A 21,626-nucleotide genomic window follows, 5' to 3' on the forward strand; every position below is an offset into this window, starting at 1 on the left:
GTAACACCATGTTGTAACACCACACCTGGGCGATTGGGCATCAGTCTCAAGTCTAATATAGAATAGCTTAGCTGGTGTATAAAGCAGGTGATGAATGAATTGGTGCAAATAAGCCTCCTCCATGTGCAAACTGGCTTCCCCGTGAGAGCATGTGGGGGTTCTTCTTCCCTGGAGCTGCTGTCACTTTTGAAACCAGTGCAGCTGTGTAGGGCTCTGTCCCCACAGTTGCATCAGTCATTCACAAAAACTATAAGTCCCATCTTCCACTGCAGCAGATAGATAAATTTCAACATGAGTGCATTGATCAATGCTTTCACAGTTCATTGACACTTTCTTCAGCTCTCCAACTAGAATCCTGTACCTTGGTATGGGCAGGGAACTGGAGGAAGAGTCTGCAGGAGGTTTGCATTGCTCCTGTAAACCACTAATTACGGGTGCGATGCTTTGCAGGTTCCTGTGACAAAAATGATTAATGCATATTTTTTCCTGCAAAAATGGTGGACATCCTAAACATTCTGTGTAAGACCAGGTATACAGTTTATCGAAGCCATATCCAGTTCTGAAATAGATTGGATAGTTTGACTTGCAAACATTTATAGAACATTGTGGTGAGATTGGTGTGACCAGAGTTGTACAATAAATGTTCCAGTGGACATCTCCACTTTCAGTGCCTCAAATTGATTCCTAATGGCATGACGTACAGTAGCATGAGAAGAAAATTTGTAGTGATTTTTTGTTTTTGAGTGCGTCAAAGGATATGAAGATGCCTTTGTCAAAGAGCTGAGAAATACACTGCTCAAAAAATTAAAGGAAAACTTTGAAAACACATCAGATCTCAATGGGGAAAAATGTCATGCTGGATATCTATACTGATATAGACTGGGTAATGTGTTAGGAACGAAACGATGCCACATCGTTTAATGGAAATGACAAATTATCAACCTACAGAGGCCTGAATTCAAAGATACCCCAAAAATCAAAATGAAAAAATGATGCAGCAGGCTAGTCAGTTTTGCTGAAATTTTATTGCAGCAACTCAAAATGGTACTTGTTTGGCCCCCATGTGCATTTATGCATACCTGACTACGTCGGGGAATGCTCCTTTTGAGACAACAGATGATGTCTTGGGGTATTTCCTCCCAGATCTGGACCAGGGCATCACTGAGCTTCTGAACAGGCTGAGGTGCAACCTGGTGGCATCAGATGGGCCAAAACATAATGTCCCAGAGGTGTTCTATTAGATTTAGGTCAAGCGAGTGTGGGGGCCAATCAATGGTATCAATTCCTTCATCCTCCAGGAACTGGCTGCATATTCTCGCCACATGAGGCCAGGCATTGTGATGCACCAGGAGGAACCCAGGGCCCACTGCACCAGCATAGGGTCTGACAATGGGTCCAAAGAATTTATCCCAATACCTAATGGCAGTTAGGTTGCCATTGTCTAGCCTGTAGGGGTCTGTTCATCCCTTCATTGATATGCCTTCCCAGACCATCACTGACCCACCACCAAACCGGTCATGCTGAACAATGTTACAGGCAGCATAATGTTCTCCACGGCTTCTCCAGACCCTTTCATGTCTGTCACATGTGCTCAGGGTGAACCTGCTCTCATCTGTGAAAAGCACAGGGCACCAGCAGCGAACTTGCCAATTACATTGTTCAATGACAAATGCCAATTGAACTCCACGTTGCTGGGCAGTAAGCACAGGGCCCACTAGAGGACCTTGGGCCCTCAGGCCACCCTCCTGAAGTCTGTTTCTCATTGTTTGGTCAGAGACATTCACACCAGTGCCCTTATGGAGGTAATTTTGTAGGGCTCTAGCAGTGCTCATCCTTTTCCTCCTTGCACAAAGGAGCAGATACCAGTCCTTACTGATGGGTTCAGTACCTTCTTTGGCCCTGTCCAGCTCTTCTAAAGTAATTGCCTGTCTCCTGGAATCTCCTCCATGCTCTTGAGACTGTTGGGAGACAAAGCAAACCTTCTGACAATGGCACACATTGATGTGCCATCCTGGAGGAGTTGGAATGCCTGTGCAACCTCTATAGAGTCCAGGTATCACCTCATGCTAACAGTAGTGACGCTGAACCTAGCCAAATGTAAAACGAGTGAAAAGCAGTCAGAAAAGATGAGTAGGGAAAAAAATGTCAGTGGCCTCCACCTGTAAAATCATTCTGTTTTTGGAGGTCGTCTCATTGTTGCCCATCTAGTGCCCCTGTTGTTAATTTCATTAACACCAAAGCAGCTGAAATTAACTGCTAAAAGATGATTAACAACCCCCCCTGCTACTTAACTGACCAGATCAATATCCCAGGAGTTTAATGATTTGATGCTATACTCTGATTAAAAAGTGTTCCCTAATTTTTCTGAGCAGTGTATAAACAATACAATTATTGGGCCACCAGATGGAGTCAGGGTGACCATATAGTACCTTGAATCTGTGGTTATGCCATAGAGTAGTCTAAGGAGTTATGTACAACTGGTTTGGTAAGAGAATATTATTACTTTTGAGCCAGGCTAATAAACAAACATGCATTTATAGTACACCGATGGATATAATCTTCTAGGACCTGGGGAGAGTCCCAGACAAAAGAGCAGTAGAGGAATTGGGGGGTCAAGTGCAACCAGTCATAGATATACTGTATATAAGCTGGAAAGCTATAAAGTAGGCAAATAAGTTGGGATAGGCCGGTCCACCCTGTGTTGTGTGTTCAGTGGCCTTTTAAATATGTCCTCTCCAAAAGCTATATCAATACGGTGCTGGGAATTATGGACAGTCTGGCTGTTTTTTGCATCCTGCTGTAATCATAAATGTCTGGTAACAAAATCTTATATGCAGCTTTTTATTTTTATTTTTTTTATTAGATTTTTATTGGGTTTTAGGAAGAAGAAATGCAAACAAAGGCAGATACTGTGGCTCTATATTAAAACACATACAACAAAATACAGATTGGCCAGAAAAGTGGCAAAGCATAGAAATGAAAAAACAAATCCTGCAAGGCTTACAACAGGGGAAATCTGAATGTCACATTAGAGCTCAAAGATCTTTCCAGAGGCTATCGAACATTAGGCTGAAGGGCTATCATTTTTTAAAAGGAATAGTGTTTTTTTTATTATAGAAATAGTTTTAGACACAAGAGCCCATTGATTCTTCCAGTGCCTTAGGATGATAGGTAATATGTGGGTAACTACTGTGCAGTACATAATAGGAAAATCATCAATCCTCAAAATGAGGATTTCCAAAAATGGGTTAGGAAACACCAGTGTGCCTGAGATTTCAGATACTAACTGGATATTTTACATCAGTAACTGGTAAAACTCTTGCATGACCTTAGGATATATAGTGATGTACCTTCATTTTGTGCCCCCAGCACAGGGGGAAACTGGAGTTGGAAAATAGAGTCAGCCTAAATGGGGTGTAGTACCACTGAAAAGTAATTTTTTGGTTAGTTTCCAGTGATTAACGCAATTGGAAGCACAGTAAATAGATTGAAAGGCCCACAACCATTTGGAGTTGGAAAAGGTCTTGTTCAAATCCGATTCCCACTTTGATAAAGAGAGGGATTTTTTACACTTGAGTTTAATTATGAAAAAATGAAATTCCTTTTTTTGACGATGTAGCTGAAGTATGAAATTGCCAGGCCTTGGTGTTTACAGAAGATTAGGGGGAAGAATGTTTGTGAAGAAAGGAGGCATTTGGAAGATAGTAGATCATTTTTGATAAGAGGCAAGTTGTAGACTTCCTCCAGTTCCTCCCTTTGCCAAGTCAGCAGGATATAATCATGTCATCTATTGTAGTTATGCCACAACTTGACCAGTGTTTGGATGACAAACCTTATATAAGCACATCTAGTACAGAGATTTGCAAAGGTATATTGCTGCGTATAGTACTAAACAGTGATAAGGTACATAAGGTTCTCCTTGCTAGGTTGGATGCTTGTGTAGTTGGTGATAGATTTACAGGTCACATGGTAGCCATACAGCTGCCAAAAGTAGTAAAGGTCTTTGCCCAGTATCAGAGTGGATTCAGTTTTAGCCCATAGTATATTGGCCCAGTGTTTGAACCAGTGTTTAAGTTGGTCTAGGTGTGTAGCTAGTTAGTTGCCTCTAATGTCCACAAATCTCATACTTTCAACATACCTATGTTTAATTAATTGCAAATAAGAGCACATATTAGGCTTGTTTTTCCAGATAAACTTTTTAAGTGTGGATATGATGGACCTGAGATAAGGTATTTTATAGGGATGGAGAGGGTCCTGAAAATATATAGAGTTTAAGGGAGGACCAACATATTAAAGGCTGCTCATCTACCAGACCATGAGAGCTCAAATTTAGATATATAAAGAGATTCCTTATTATGTTTCGTAAGAAAAGGGTCAAAATTGGAAGCTACAAGTGATGTTGTTTTGGGGGTCAGAGGGACACCTAGGTATGGAATGTGTTGTTCTAAGTATAAGGAAGGGATTGCTGCAGAGATTGCCTAACAGGATTTGGAAAACACCAAGGTCCAATATGAGAGATTTGATCAAATTAAACTTATAGTAAGACACGGAGCTAAATTGTGTTAAGATCTTGTGGGTAAAATATAGGGACATAGATGTGTTTGTAAGGAACAGGATGATATAATCTGCGAATAGGTTCATTTTGTGGGTTTTATCAATGAATTGGTAGCCAGAGATTGTGGGGCACAATCAAATGGCTTCTTTCAGAGGTTTGATCATAGGGTTCAATATAGAGGGAGAGAGTAGGGAGCCTTGGTGTGGGACATTTATGATAAGGAAACAGTCAGATAGCATGTTGGAGGTAAAGACCTATGCGGAAGGGTGTGTATATAATGTGAAAATGGCTGATAGGTGTCACAAAAAACATTTCTCTTTTTTTTATTGACGGACACAGCTCCTGATCTTCTTAACCAATGGGTTATACTGTCTCCTATAGGAGTAGGACATTAGGCAGAAAAAAAGTCTGGCTACGCCTATGGGCAGTCCCAGGGGGTGTACTTCCTCTCTCTGCTATAGGTACTCACTTTTTTTAAGTAAAGACCTACTTCCTTGCTGGGATCTCTGGTCCTGCCAATTTTTTCTTTTTAGATAGAATCTTTCTCCTGTTTTTTTTCCTGTGAGATCTACAGTCAACTGCTGGACTGGGCGACTGGCTGGATAATCTAGATCCAGTGGTCACCCCAGTCTGGCCAGCGAGCACATGCAGACCTCAGCTCCACGCTAGGTCGGCCGCGACATAGCCCCACAGGACGGGGGCTGGCCTGCGAGTTAAACACTTTGCGAGGTCGCATACGACCAGTCTCGCCCCGAGTCGCTGCGTTCCTCCTGGCCAACAGCCCCCCCATTTCTAAGGCGAGGGGGGGTTCTGTCCGGAGAGGTGCCTGCCTGGTTCCTGGTATGGTGAGTAGCTGTCCCCCCTCTCCCCTGGAGGATTGTGGGTAGACATGGGCCCCTCCTTGGGTTCCCCCCCGGGTTCCCCTCCTTCCTATCAGGCACCCCCCTTCTTCTCTCCCCCCCATACTACCCCCCTCCACTTATGCTGGGGCTTTGTGGGTGGTCTGGTCCACCCCTTGGTGTGGGGGCAGGGCACTACTCTGGCGATAGGGGAGGGGGGGAATGTACCTGGTTGGGGCTCCTGCCAGGGTCTCCCGTTGTACCTGGGCCTGTCCTTGAGGACTGGGATCCCTGGGAGCCTCCTGGGCTGCCATTTTCTTGTTGCCTGTGTACTAAATGTATGGCGGCCATATTTGTGTGGTCCAGGGGGCATTTTGCTGTGGTTTGCCATTGAAAATAGCGCTTACCAAAGCTTGTGGATCCAATTTGCCTACGCTGTTGGGTGAAACATGCAAGGTGATTATACTTTAGTAGAGGGACGTTTCCATAACAACTCTCCAAAAGACACACCTTAAGCTGACTTTAAGGGACCACTAACTCAACCATCAAGCACAGGTCTTTTCCTCTTAGTGACAAACAGGTAATATTCCATCCAAAAAAGAAACAGAACACCTCCACATAGTGTAAAACCGTAATATTGAGAATTTATTTAAAAAGTCAGAACACTTACATTCAGCTGATAGAAAAGTGCTTATCAGTAGTATCACACAGCAAGCAGCATGAAGGACGAAATAGCCCGGACAGGACTCGACCTGATGCATTTCGTCTACTTAGACATCATCTGTCCAATAATCTGCCAGACAGTTGTTTATGAAAATTTAAATTGATAAAGTGTGCACACTGAAAAGCATATCTTATACTTTCTTTTGTAGGTTCTTTTGCCACTCGTCGACCAGTACTTTAAGAACCACTGCCTGTATTTTCTCTCTTCTCCAATTAAAACTCTCAGCAGTAGTGGCTATGCATCTAACAAGGAGAAAGAAATGGTGGCAAGGTAAAAGCCTTTTTTGTGACTTTCAATAAAATTACATTAGTGATGTTTTAATCTGTTTCAATAAAATATCCATATGGCTTTACATATGATCCATATAGTATATTACTAATTTGAAAAACCCTACTGTATAAAGTTATAAAAAATTACCTGTAAACGTCACATTTAGCCTTTCTAATACAACTCAATGTTTAATGTCTTGCTGTGTGTGTAGCTTCTTGTTTCTAGTCAGTGTTAAACACTAAGAAAATCTATGGTTTATTCAGGCACACATTAGCCAAAATTATTTTTTTATTATTGTGTGCCTGATAAAGGATTATATACATAGTGCTTATCTGCATATAAATGGTCTTTGAAGGGGGTGGAGATGACAATCCAATCAATCAAAATCTGGTTAGCTGATGAACAGGCCAGATAAAAAATGTGATTACCTAAATTTTCCATAAAATCTAGAGAAAATAAGCAATCCATATCCAGGTAGAGATCACTTTCAGTTGCTCCTATTCATTTTGTTTTGCATTGTAAGACTTCAAAAGCTACATTCACACCGTCAATTAGGGTTGGTGCGAGTTGTAGCAGCAGTTTCTTCTGCGGCTTTTAGTGGCTCTTAGTGGGTAGGTGCGTCTTATGACCTTATTCACTATAATGAGAGGTCGCCTGTAGCCGCAGCTACTTACCACTCTGCACAGCCAGGGATTACCTGCAATGATCGCTGTTGGATGCACTTTGGGTTGCTCTTCCACACTGGGAATCTTTTGTAGGTTTTGTTGAGACACTGAACCCAGTGTGGAAAAGAACCTAGCACTAGTAGTGCTTGTTGTGGGGATCTCAGCACTAAAAACAAAGACAAATCAAACTAAATTCTTATCCTGACACTAACTTATAACCCACCTTGAATAAAAAATAAATAAATAACCTAACCCTAAAAATACCTTTTAACACCTAACCTTCCCCTAACATTTAACTTAACCCATTGCTTATCATTTTATCCTAGAAGTGAACCTTTGCCCAGGCTATACACACTTAAGTATTTACATATTCTGAACAAGCAGTAAAAACATTTTGAGGCTTTATGCACACTGGGTGTAAAAATGCCACTTTAAGGGTGTTTAATTATTTTTATTTTTTTTGGTATTTAAATGCCCCTTTAAAGCCTAGTTTTTCTTTTCATTCAACCCAGTGGATTTAGGTCGGAGCTGCTGTACTAACAATCTGATGTTAGCACAGCGATCTCCCCTGCTGAGCTATTGTGTTCTGCCAGGGGACATTGGCTGAGAGCGCTGATCGGGAGGCGGACAGCAAATTATTTTACTCATGAGGCTTCGACAGTAGCCAGCTAAACAGCCTGCTTCTGTCGGACTGGCTTAAGTTAGCCTATGTGGCCATGTAGTCATAGGCATTTACAGGCAAAAGAAGAAGAGGAGTATTTAGAGGCTGAAAAAAACATCACTTGCTCGTTCAGGAGAGGAGCAATTGAGCAAAAAAATCGCTTGACTTGCCTAAATGCCTGTAAAGTTGTCCTGTAAATGTAGCAGTTAAAGGGTTGAGACAAACCATATAACACTGACAGGGGTGCTTACAATAATCAGCTTATCTAAATCTGCTAGTGCATCTAACACTCCCTTCCCCTCAGGCTGACAATGCTGCTGTCCAAAGGGTTTCTCTTTTGCTCCTTCATCCAGTGTTTAGTCACCTTAATATAGGAGTTGTGTTACTGGCCAGATCACCAGGTGAAAACAGAGAGAAAGAAGACTAAGAGAGAAAATGTATGCAGTTACCACATCTAATGATTAGTAAGCTGCAATATAATACATCTTTGGTTTTAGGTTTATTAACGCTTAATTTACTTTTACATTACAAGCAGCTAGAGAGGTCAGGAATGGCTTGTATAAAAACTTTGTTACTGCTTGTTGAAAATATGCGAATACTTTTATGCTTATAGTCTAGGCACTTTAAGGGGGCTGCACCCATATCGATACAATCATCCAGTTAATCATTCATTGTGACCAAAATTATTGAATTGAACAAAAAGCACAAACCAAACATTTGGCGATTTAGTGAGTTTGCTAATTGATTTTGACTCTGCCAAGACAATCTGCTGTGATGGAATTTTTTCTTACTATTCTGATCTATTTAACAATCACTTTTGCATGATTGGATCACTAAATCACAATTCAGAACAGGTCAGTGATTGTTTTAAATAGATCATTTACATGTAAAACTGACGGATTGCATTTTTTATCTATATTTTCAGTCAACTGCAAAGTATTGAACAATACCATGTGTGTAACATTATTTAATATTTCAAAAAGATAGTGAATTATTTGTTTGCCATTGCTTGTACCTAAATTATTCACAAATCGCTATGGGTATGCCCACCTTTAAAGAAGAATTCCAGCATTGGTATGTTATGCATAGTTGAACCACATTATTATTGACCAAAAGTAACTCTGTGTATACCATATTTGGCTGATGCCCCTGGAAGTTGGAAGTCACAGAAGTAAATTGTCATACTTGTATTCCATGCCTGAAATGATGAGGGTGACCTCTTGCACAGTTCCCATCTGGGCATCCCTGCAGGAGCAAAGGAAAGGCACAAGTTCCAGGGTGGTGAGGGTCTACAGGAGTAAAGGAAAGGCATAAGGGTAGTGACACTGAGTGCTTGAACTTCAAGTTCTGGTATCAGATATCAGGTATGTGTTGGTATCAGATAAGCAGGGTTACAGTTGGTAGTACGCTATGGATATGCCAAGTTCAGTAAAAACAGAGTCCTGAGCCTGGTCTGGTAACAGCCCAGCATAAGACACCAAGTTTTAGGCAGAATCAGTCAGAGACAGGCAAAAGCTGGCAACAAGCAAGCAGCGACATACAGATTGGATGGACTGAAGCGTGGTCAGTAGTCAAGGCTGAGGTTCTTAACAGAGATAGACAGTGAACATAAGCAGACAAGAATAATCCCATAGAAAGTCAGGTGGAAGCAATAATGGGATCAGAAGGAGTATCAGTAACAGGAACATAGGAGTAAGCCTGATGAACTTTCAGCATGGCGCCTGTGCAGGGTTCAGGTTTAAATAGTCCATTTGGCAGCAGTGGACATGCACGCATATCCACTCATGTGTAGTTATGCTTCTAAGCCAGAGGTGTCAAACTCAATTTTGTTGTGGGCCGCATCAGCATTATGGTTGTTCACAAAGGGACAGTTGTATTTTTAAGACTTTATAAATTAATGCAGGACTTATTTTCTCAGAGAATAGGTGCAGGAACTTAACCACACCCCCCAATGGACCGCATCGAATGGTGGGTGTGGGCAAATTGCACTTTTCAATTGCAAATTGAACAGTGGGAGGATCTTAAGTGCATTATGTGTGGAGTTCAGGGGTGCGCTAAATCCAGAGTGCAGAGTTTAGAGGTGTGTTACGTACAGAGTGTACTGTTCAGAGGTGCGTTGCGTACAGAGTGCAGTGTCCAGAGGTGCGCTACGTAAAGAGTGCAGTGTTCACAGGTGTGCCACGTACAGAGTGCAAAGTTCAGAGGTGCGCTACATACAGAGTACAGGGTTTAGGGGTTTGCTATGCCTAATGTGCAAGAATTAGCTCCCTTTCACAAGCTGTTCACATCTCCCTTCCACCCCTCACCCTGTGTGCAAGGGCTACATGAAATGACCGGGAGGGCCAATTTTGGCCCGTAGGCCTTGTGTTTGACACATGTGTTCTAAGCCCACAAATGTGTGGCACACCCATTAGCCTGACAGATGGTACATAGTTCCTGACAGACACCGCTATTTCAGAGATCTCCACTTGCGTCCAGGTCTTGTTCCAAGCGGCTGCACCTCTGATTACTGAACACAGGGGCTTTACCACTTGACATGAGTGCCATTTAGAGAATGCTTTGCGAGGTGGGGCAGTGACCGCATGCTCTCCACCTTGTCCAGTCAGAGAACACTTTGTATTCATTCAGAAAATACAAATCATTCTCTAAATGGCGCCTGTGCAGAATGGCTTACCGCCAGTGTTCACAATACAGAAGAGCAGCCACTCATTGCAGGACCCAGAGGCAAGTGGAAATCACTGAAGCAGCAGTGTCTACTTTAGTGATTTCTAGCTTCCAGGAGTAATAGCCAGGTGTGGTAAATACATAGCAACATTGATCCAAGGTGGACCAATGTAACTATGTAGAACATACCAATACCTGGATTTATTCTTTAAACTTAACCTAACACTAAAGTCTCTAAAATGTAACTATTAATGATACTTAAAGTGGAAGTAAACCCTCCTATCGTTTTCAGCCAAGGAAGCTGCCATCTTGACCTCTGTTTGATCTATAACTGACATGATACTGCACATGTGATCAGTTAGGACACCAACCATTAGGACACCAACCATGGTTTGACAGTTTGGTTGAGAGCTTAACCAATGTGACAGGTAGCATTCCCAGCATGCCAGGAATGTAACTGTTTTTTGAAACTATTAAATTGATGGGTTTAGTTCCGCTTTAATGAACAAAATCCTAACCTTAATCTTAACTACTTGGCTTACTTTATAGGTTAAAGTGATTGCAAAGCTTTGAATTTTTTTTTTTTTTTTTAATAAAAAACATGTCATTTTTACCTGCTCTCTGCAATGGTTCCCCCAAAGAAAGCTGCTTTCTATGGGAGCACTCATGCAGGATCGCTCTCAATCCACCATGTGCGCATCTATTGACACAGACAATGTGGCACGGTCCTACAGGATTTGATTGACAGCAGCGGGAGCCGATAGCTCCTACTGCTATAAATCTGCCCTGTGAGGAGAGAGAGCAGAGAGAGCCGCTGCTCTCATGCACAGCTCAGGAATGAAATTAGACTCAGGTAAGTATATAGGGGGCTGGGGGAGATTCTGTGACACAGAAGCTTTTTTTACCCTAATGAATAAAATGCATGAAAGTAAAAAACCTTTAGTCTTTATAACCACTATATAGAATACTATACTGAACACAATAACACGTGTTAACCAATGTCACTCAACACCACCTGCTTGCTAAAAGTGACTTTTCTAGGACATGCTAGAATATTGTCCATGAACTTTGTGAATAAGTGAAAAAATATTTTAAAAATTGCAAAAAAATAAGAGATTTAATGAAACCCTAATAACATTTTCGGATCATGCAGTATTGCAGTGGCGAATACGTCACTTCAGTGCTAGTAATGTAAGGCCACACAACAGCATCTGGGACAGAAAAAAAAAATAATAGATATTGACAACTGTATAACAACCAGATAGGAATTATTTATATACAGTGTATATATATATAATATTGCTATGTTATGTGTAGGCGAAGGTAGGGCTTTTGTATTCTCTGTGTCTATCACTGATATCTTTAAATCTATTTTCCTAATGCAATACCATTTTCTCTCATTTCCTCTGTACTTTTTTCTGTCACTTCAGTCTGTTCTGCAAACTGGCAGCTCTTGTCAGACATAGGATATCATTGTTTGGTAAGTCATTTGCAGTTAGGAAAGGCAAGGAACTACAAGTAGGTTTTTCTGTTCAAAACAATGCATGGAAATAGCACTTAACCTGCTTTCTGTGTGATGTGTGGGATAACACCTTACGTAAAATCTTGTTATAAGGCACATGTTTTTATTTTTTTATTTAATAAGATATTGAACAATAGTTTTTCCGATCATTTTGAAGGTACACTCCAGTCAAATATGGAAATTGTGCATTTAAAGTGTTACTAAACCCACAACAGTAAAATCAGTCTGTATATGCAGTAAAGCATGCTTGTTATACTCACTGTGGAACGTAAGCAGTTAGTCCTCTGAATTGTGTAAAAAGGCTGTTTGATCCTGCCTTCTCTGATCCTCCCCTTTTTTTTACTGTCCCCATTTCATTTGCTGATAGAACAGGGCCTTGGAGGCACTCTGCACATGCTCAGTTTGGTGTGTATTGAGTTTTTTTTTTGTGATGTGATGGGTACAGGGCCAATCAGCACTGTCCTGACAAAGTCAGGGGTTATGCAGCCTCATAGGACAGTCAGAGAAAAATGAAAACTCCTCCTACAAGCTTTAACCAGTGCTCGGCCAAACACTGATAGAAGTCACAAGACTGCTATATACTGCTGATGAGAAAAGGTATTTAGCAGTTTAAATTTACTAAAATAATTGCATTTCCATGTTCTGTGTAATGTGGGAGACCAGATATTGTGAATGCAGAGTCCTGGGTTTAGTAACACTTTAAGCGGACTAAACTCATATTTCCATCCTGGCATTCATCCATTACCTTTGACTGTTTTACAAGATACAAGTTTACATTTGCTGGAATCTAATTGTTTTTAGCTTTCAAAAAAGAAGACCATTTTGCTGTTAGTTCAAGCATTTTCCTCTTTGAACCTATTCAAGCCTCACACACACTGTGGAGGAAAAATGGAATGTTTCATAGAACACAATGATGTCACAAAAGACTAGAAGGTTATACAATTTCAAATGACTGGTTTTAGCTCAAATGCAAAATTTCCTACATAGTATTATTAGATCAAGTTCACTTATTGCCTGGAGTTGCTCTTTAAAATGCCCCAATATTAGTAATACAACAACGGGTATGTATTTATTAGTATATTGTAGTCGTCAAGAATGAAGACCCGGGGAAAATGGATAACAGACTAAAGGCCATAAGTGTCTGGAAGTCCTGTCTGCCCATCCTTGTGATTAGGGTCAACTAATGGATATGATGGTTGGTGGGAAAAGATACATGTTGTGTCTGTCCTTATAGTGAACCTGTGCCCAGGTCATGCAAACTGAAGTATTTACATATTTAAGCAGTAAATCACCAAAAATAAACCCACATTCATCTATGTAGTCTATAAGAAAAAGTATTTTTAGAGTTTCTAACACAGATATTGATATATATATATTTTTCTTTTTGTATGACGTGCAGAGCTGTGCAGACTGCCAGCTTTCTAATGTAAACAACCACAGTTGTTTCTAAGCTGTTAAAAACTGACTGAAACCCAACTTTAGGGGCTGTTCACTCCCTTGCACTGCAGTAACATTGCACTGTGTTACATGTGTTTGTATGATACGGTACTATTTATTCTGGTTGGCATCCTTACAGAGCTTCTCAACTCACTTGCATTGCCACACAAAAACTTGCATCAATATACTAACAAGCATTGTTGTGTGCTGCAGAAAATGCTCCATGCACCTTTTTAGGTACAGCAGCTAATTTTAATGAATACATTGCCTTAACACAATGCACATTAACATGCAGCATCATGCAGCAGTATGAACAGGGCCTTGGAGTCTTTATTGTGATCTTTGAGAATTAATAATTTTACATTTAAGCAGCTAGGGAAGTGATTGAGGGATTGTTTTAACACCATGGAACTAAACTATATCTGAGCACCACAAACTGAAAATGCTATTTAGATCATTTTTAATATTCAAAGCAAACTCACCAATCCATCCACGTCCCCATGCTTTATTTTATTGGGAAATCACTTTGAAAACCCCTGCCCTAGCATTTCTAGCCACGTTCATCCTGAAAAAAGGCAGATGATTCATGTAGCATTTACTTCCTGGAATTCATGTGCCTTGGCTCAGGCATGCAGACGGGAGGGTGTGCTTAGCTGAGAAAGCCCCTCCTCCAGATAAATTTAAAAAAATGCCTGTGAAGACTCATGGAATGTATCACATCAATTTGGCCTAGGCCAACAACTAGGAAGAACCTGAAGAAATGTAAAAAAGCTGAATATACTTTCCTATCTAATTACTAATTCTAAAAGCATAAGGATTAAAAATAGTTAATGTTGATTGGAAGACTTTAGTTCCACTTTAGGAATATGTAAATACGTAACCCCTTCCCCCCAAGCATTAAATATACAGTATACTGTATGCAGCCTTATGGAAGTAGGTCCTTACCCATGGAGCTCTCACGCTAAGGTTCCGGAACTGAGAGCCCTGGTTCTCAGTAGCCTGATTGCTGTGATGGCCTCTCATTGGCTATCGCAGCTATCAGTCAGTTTCTCCTCTCAAATTGAGAAAGATACATTGTATCCTTTCTCCTTACTAGAGGAGAAAAATGTAAACAAAGAAGTGCATGTAAAGAAACAAAGATAAAATAGGGATAGGGCCAAAGGTCTTGGTCAAAAGGTAGGGCCAGTAGATTTTAGATAGGATTAAAAAAAAAGCATTTTTAAATTTAATATCAGTATCAGTCAGTGTGTTTTAGATAGTGTAAATGTGCACTATTGTTTCTATGCCCTCCCTTTATGTACAAAAAAAAAAAAGAAAAAAAAATACCAAACACATATTTAGTTTTACTGCGAGCGTCAGGAGCAGGAGAATTTATTTTGGGTTTTTCTTTGGCAGTAAGTTATGGTAATAGCAAGAAATAAACCGCTAAATAATAAAATATTATATCTTTTTTACTATTTTGTGGCACTGATAAAAAAAAGAAAAATCAGGAGATATCCATTACCATTTACCTCCAAATATAAATTTGTCCTGAAAAAAACAAAAAAACAAAACAAGGTATAATTTCCCTGGATACACCAAGCACTGATATGCACAGTTTTACTAACACGTGTCAAAGTTACAAAACGATGTTCAGGAATTAAGATTTGTTTTACCCTCTGTCACAATAAGGGTTAATGTCCATAGTCTGAGCACAAGTGCACTTTAATGATATTTTTCTGTTCACAGTATATAGATGGGCAATCCATTTTTTCAATAATGATTAAAGGATAGGTTCACTGTATTTAGGGTTGAACATGTAACATGTTCCAGCTGCTCATGCCTCCCTCTCCACCCCAGTGACATGTGCATGTATTTTTTAAAGCAATTACCCCAAAATCTAAAAAAAAAACATAAACTGAAAACTAAAATGTTTCTTTACTGCAATCCCATTCCCAATATTTTTTTGAGTAACTTGGCGATGGGTTTAGAACTTCTGCTGGGTTTTTATTGTCTGTGCCCCAATGGGGAGGCTTTTATTCTGCCTATATGGAAGGTCAGAAGGACAGAAAATGATGGGAAGGCTCACCAATAGGAAAGGAGACAGCAGCAAGAGCACACTTTTAGTAGGGTCGTTAACTACCTAAAAGCCAGGCCTATTCTGACCCCTTTCATGTACATTTAAAAATCTGTATTTTTTGCTATAAAATTGCATAGACCCTCCAAACATTATATATGTTTTTTTAGCAGAGGCCCTAGACAATAAAATGGTGGTCTTTGCATTTTTTTTATGTCACAAGGTATTTGTGCAGTGTTTTTTTTTAATTTATATTGTGCAGTGGTTTTTCAAATGCAATTTTTTTGAAAAAATACACTGTAATGAATTCTAATGCAAAAAAAAAAACACAATATATAACCCTATTTTTTTGGAAAATATGAAAGAGCTAGAATTAGAACTAGAATTATTGCTCTCATTAAAACATCTGTGGTGATACCTGATATGTGTGGTGTGAACACAATTTACATAAGTGTGTGCGACCTACATATGTGTTCGCCTCTGCGTGCGAGCATGGGGAGGCGGGGAGCTTTTAACATTTTTTAATTATTATTTATTTTATTTTAAAAATTTTAGTTTTACACTTTCCTTTTATTTATTTATTTTTTATTTTGATCACTTTTATTGCTGTCAAAAGAAATGTAAACATCCCTTGTGATAGCAATAAAGCATTACAGGCCCTGTTTATGGAGACATCTGGGGTCTATAAGACCCCAGATCTCTCTTTTACCCTTGAAAGCATGAGATCAAAATAAAAAAACAAAACATTAATCTCGTGCTTTCCCAAAAAAATGTCCTTGTTTACATTCTCCCTAATCCTAATCAGAAGTAACAAAATGCTTGTCGCTTCTAGTCTCCTAGAACATAGAGATGATTATTTCAGTCCTCGATCACCTCTATGGCAATGGGTCACAGCTGCCCATCAGATCCCAAGCTCTCCACTGAGACCGGTAGACCCGGGAAACAGGAAAGCTGCATTGGAGAGCAACGGGAGGGGGGGCTTCCTGCTACTTCTAAAAGCTATTCAGCGGCTAATCAGCCACTCAGATTGCTTTTAGCAGAAGGGGAATTGCTGGCTGGAAATTTTAATGCTGGGGTCATGGTGGACAGCTGCAGCCATGGCCCCAGTATAACCACTTTTTTTTTTTTTTTTGGTTGAATCCTATCACTTAGTACCCAGTGCTAGTGGCCATCATCCCGATAGATAGATACAGAAAGGCTACCCCCAATGATTTGGGACTTTACATGCCACTAAAGCACTGAACAAACAATACAACTGTGTATAGATAATTTGACAATTTTATTACATAAAAAAGAAAATATTGTAAACAGACAATTATATATCTAGCAATGGCTAGATATATGTGAAATTTAAAACCTGCATGCAAGGACAGACCAGTATCCAAACAGAAGACTCCTAGGCACCATTAGTGGAAAGAACCGGACAGGACCCTACGCGTTTCAGGTATGAGAACCCTTCTTCAGGGGTCAACCAAAGTTCTATGCACAATGTATACCAAGAGAAGTCTTTTTTGTAAGGGTAACTGGGCTGTCAATTAAAACCGGTGTTAGCCGGAAAAGAGGTGTCTGGTCTCACTAGGACATAGTTCACCGAGAAGAGAAATAGTAAAGGTAATGGCCGATAGTTGGCAGAATCGTGGGCGCCACGATGATCCACTGTTGATCCTAGAGAATTCCCATGGGTGGGCCAGTGTGATATCTCTGAAGTCACTGTTATAAATAAGTATTGCAGCAGAGGCTGTCTTCTCCCACTGAGGCAGGACACAGGATTTACACCATGTCCTCGGATTGACACTCCTATATACTCCGCTTACCTCTAGCTATGAGCAATACTTATTTATAACAGTGACTTCAGAGATATCACACTGGCCCACCCATGGGAATTCTCTAGGATCAACAGTGGATCATCGTGGCGCCCACGATTCTGCCAACTATCGGCCATTACCTTTATTATTTCTCTTCTCAGTGAACTATGTCCTAGTGAGACCAGGCACCTCTTTTCCGGCTAACACCGGTTTTAATTGACAGCCCAGTTACCCTTACAAAAAAGACTTCTCTTGGTATACATTGTGCATAGAACTTTGGTTGAACCCTGAAGAAGGGTTCTCATACCCGAAACGCGTAGGGTCCTGTCCGGTTCTTTCCACTAATGGTGCCTAGGAGTCTTCTGTTTGGATACTGGTCTGTCCTTACATGCAGGTTTTAAATTTCACATATATCTAGCCATTGCTAGATATATAATTGTCTGTTTACAATATTTTGTTTTTTATGTAATAAAATTGTCAAATTATCTATACACAGTTGTATTGTTTGTTCAGTGCTTTAGTGGCATGTAAAGTCCCAAATCATTGGGGGTACCCTTTCTGTATCAGTATAACCACTTGAACACAATTACGTGTACATACCACCCTTTTTTTTAATTCAGTTCATGAGCTGATTACAAGACTTACTTGGTATTTTGCCTCATCCAGTGAAACATGACCTTTTATACTGCTCAATCTGTCCCCTGACTACAGCCTGCCCTTTCTGGTTTCAAGATGGCTCCTTTCTCTCACAGTGATCATCTATGAAGCAGCCCTTGTGTGCGTATTACCAGCTAGCTATGTGTTACTAGTCTGTGGGAGTCCCTCTCCCTTTGAGTAGTTCCTAGCAGCTGGAACCTGCACTGTAAGCACTCATGGCATGTACTCCACTACCTGGAAGTTGGGTAAAATGGTGGTGATGTGACCTGGAGCCTATGGCGGTCAACAGCAAAGTCTGTAAGTGTTTGGGACACAAATAATGCTAAAAATGTACTGTGCCCTCTGTCGCTGCTGGCTTAGAATGCATTTATTTAAACACAGCTGAATATGTAGTACTATTTTAGGTATACAACCTCTGTGCCTCTCTGTTTTTCTTGTACTCCAACAGTCAAAAAAATCTCCCCAGTGGGGTAACAGGCAATAAGCAAAACCTGATATAGGTTCTATTCCTTTTCCATTCTATCCAACAAAAGTATTGGCTGTAGTGTACTAGTAGTCTAGTAGTCTAAACTGAAAGCACATTTGTATAAATGTTCACTCTCCACTGAATAACTAAAAAAAAAAAACAATGTACATTTTTTCTTTAAGGGGAATCTAGAATTAGTTTGGTGCCTCCTAACATGAATAGTGTTAAAGTCCCTCTGTATGGGGTCTGATGTGGAAGGTTCGGGCGTCAGGTTAGAAAGGGAGGCTGATTTGCTGTCTCATTTGCTGGCTCCACCAAAACAATCACAGCAGTACCAATGTGACCAATGCCTTGGTGGTGTTCATGGCATCAGACACCATATACTGATTCTGTTTTTTAAAGAGCAATATAAGATTCATGGATCCCTATTTCGTTTTATTTATGACGTGGAGGGTGAGTATTCATATAACTATTTTTTTTTAACTTAATATCTACATTTAGAGAAATCATATTTAGGATACTTGCATATGGTGCAAATGTATGAACAATAGATATTCCTGGCAGGAAAAACACGATTACCTACACATAAAAATTCTTCTAGTACGTTTTTAAATCAAGGAAAGGTGGTGTATGCACATATTTGTGTGTGTACAAACATAAATAAAATGTCTGGCAACACATATTTTTGTATTTATTTATTTTTATTGATTTATACGCAGCGCAAGCTTATGCACCTCTGTGTACAGGCCCGTTAAACAAAGGAACTGCATTTAGATCTGAAGAAAAATGCATGAATGCCTACAAATATGGCATTTTTAAGCATCCTGTGTGCAAAAGGCCTTGATATTTAGTTAAGCAATAAACAGTCCTATCCTGTCCTGTCCGGTCCTTACACTACAGTTATATGGCCATTGTGATTTAGTTTTTTTTCGATTCCTACTGATATTGCATGTCACGTGTGTGCCACTGTCACATTCATCAAGCACAAGAATTCTACATTAGCCCATTCAAACATTTTAATTAAAATTATGTTCTAGCAGTAGATGTACACAAATAGATGTTTGCTTTTGTCTTTTTACTACAGGAAGTGATTCTGCCACCATGGTGAGCTGTTTGCACATTCTGGCCCAGACTCTCGACACACGGTACTTTTTATGAGGTTTTAATATTAGTGTTGCAGTATTCCTCCTTTATTATGTGAGAAAAATAAATAAAATTGGAAAAAAACATGTGTAGTAGGAAAGAAAATATACCTGTATTCTCAATGTTATTGGTAAAAGCTAGTAAAGTAGAATCCCATTGTTTGAAAATCAAGTTTTTAATCTGTCTCTCTGTTGAGCAAGTTTTTACCAAACTCTTTGGATTGTCTTTTGACCAAAAGAAACACGGGGGTTTATTTACTAAAAGCAAATAGACTGTACACTTTTGCAAGTACAGTTGCTCCAGAGTTTAGTAAATTAGGAAAGGCTTCACTTTACAAAGAAAACCCAATCAAGGAAAATAAGGAACCAAGGAAAAAAAAAAAAACATCCTAAGGAAATTCCTTTACATTCCTTGGATGTAGTAAGGGCGGTGTACCTGACGGTGACTGAACCAGTTAGAAAAAACGGATTCTTTGTTTGTTCTTACTGATGGACCTCGCAAGGGGCCAGCCGCATCTACTGTGATCATTTCCAAGTGGATCAGGCAGACGGTGGTGAAGGCCTACTCCATTAAGGGTCAGGTTCCTCCTTTCCCTGTTAAAGTGCATTCTACGAAGGGGGCTTAGTGCTTCCTGGGCCTTCCGTCACCAGGCATCAGTGGTTCAGGTGTGTAAGGTGACTACCTGGTCGTCTGTAAATACATTCACAAGATTTTTTAAGGTGGATGTACTTGCATCTTCGGATGCAGCGTTTTGGCCGCAAAGTTTTGCAGGCTGTGGTTGCTGAGGTTTCCACTTCTTGAGGGTGAAAATTTTTCCTGGTGTTGAGCTCCAGTTGTTCCTAGTTGAGCTCCTGTTGTTACCTGGCTGGCTGTGTTTAGCCTTGTTGGGAATTCTGGGTTTGCTGTGTTTTTCCCCACCCCTCATGTTGACACTGCTTTGGGACATCCCAGTGGTCTGAGGACTTGAAGCTGTGTCTGTCAGTGAACGAAAGAGAAAATTGGATTTTTGTCTTACCGTAAAATCCTTTTCTCTGAGGTTCACTGACAGACACAGCTCCCGCCTCTCTGTTGGGGTTGAGTTATATGTTCTTCTGACACTGCTTGTAACAAACTGGAGTCCTACAGCAGGAAGTGATGGTATACCGTCTGGGACTTCCCCAGGGTCGTAACCAAAAAGGTTTCCACCTAGTCCTACTCCTGAAGAGAGACAGCATAAAGCCTAATGGTCTGAAGACTTGAAGCTGTGTCTGTCAGTGAACCACAGAGAAAAGGATTTTACGGTAAGACAAAAATCAATTTTTTTGCTTGCACATGATTGTATGATGAAAGTCTCTGGAGCTCTGGAGCAACTGCTCTTGCAAAAGTGCACAGTCTATTTGCCTTTAGTAAATCAACCCCACAGACTTGTTAATCATATAGAAAGCATATCACATATTCATCTCATTCTAGGCTTTCTTTTACCATGCGAGGGAAGCTGTAGTTAAACTTGGCTGTCTTTTCTTGTCATTTTAGCACTGTAATGAAGTCTGGATCTGAGCTGGTGAAAGCTGGGGTTCGTGCTTTCTTTGAAAATGCTGCAGAAGATTTAGAAAAGACATTAGAAAATCTCAAGCTGGGGAAATTTACTCACTCCAGGACTCAGATGAAGGGAGTCTCTCAGAACATCAACTATACCACAGTGGCCCTCCTTCCTATACTGACTTCCATTTTTGAACATGTGGCTCGTCATCAGTTTGGAGTAGATTTGCTGTGTAAGTTGTTCATTCTGAAGAACTGGAAATTATCCCATCAGTCAATAGTGGTTCAGCATAAAGCTGGCTGTACACTCTGTATTATGATAGCAACACACATTATGAACAGACTTCAAAGCCCATACTATGTACAATTATATAACAAAAAAGAAAAAAATCTCTTTTTCCAAACCTACATCAGGAGCCCAATGCAGAATAACTCTGGAAACCACTATTGTAAAATATCTACTTTTTAGGGCTACAACGGAAATTCAAACATAAGAAAAATGATATATCTATATGCATTCAACTGCTTAACAAACATTTTTATTTGTAGAATAGTTTTAAAGACATACAAAATAACACGTAAATGAAAAAGAAGACGTATTTCCTGGTTGGAGGGACTGGGTGGAACAATAAAATGCTCTGGCC

At 40.1% G+C, this 21,626-nt stretch overlaps 1 protein-coding gene across 7 annotated transcripts in view; it reads left to right on the top strand.

Annotated features, from left to right (window-relative positions):
* The window catches only part of LOC309569543 (ryanodine receptor 3), a 1,308,933-nt gene that overhangs the window by 888,771 nt on the left and 398,536 nt on the right, over positions 1 to 21,626 (top strand). For all 7 annotated transcript variants that reach the window (XM_082275412.1, XM_082275411.1, XM_082275414.1 and 4 more), the window contains 4 exons: positions 6,267 to 6,388; positions 11,809 to 11,858; positions 19,406 to 19,466; positions 20,977 to 21,215. In XM_082275412.1, coding sequence (XP_082131538.1) covers positions 6,267 to 6,388; positions 11,809 to 11,858; positions 19,406 to 19,466; positions 20,977 to 21,215 — 472 coding nt within the window. The remainder of the gene's footprint in view (positions 1 to 6,266; positions 6,389 to 11,808; positions 11,859 to 19,405; positions 19,467 to 20,976; positions 21,216 to 21,626) is intronic.

This window comes from Pelophylax lessonae (genome assembly GCF_965119305.1).
Source record: "Pelophylax lessonae genome assembly, chromosome: 13".
Taxonomy (NCBI): Eukaryota; Metazoa; Chordata; class Amphibia; order Anura; family Ranidae; genus Pelophylax; species Pelophylax lessonae.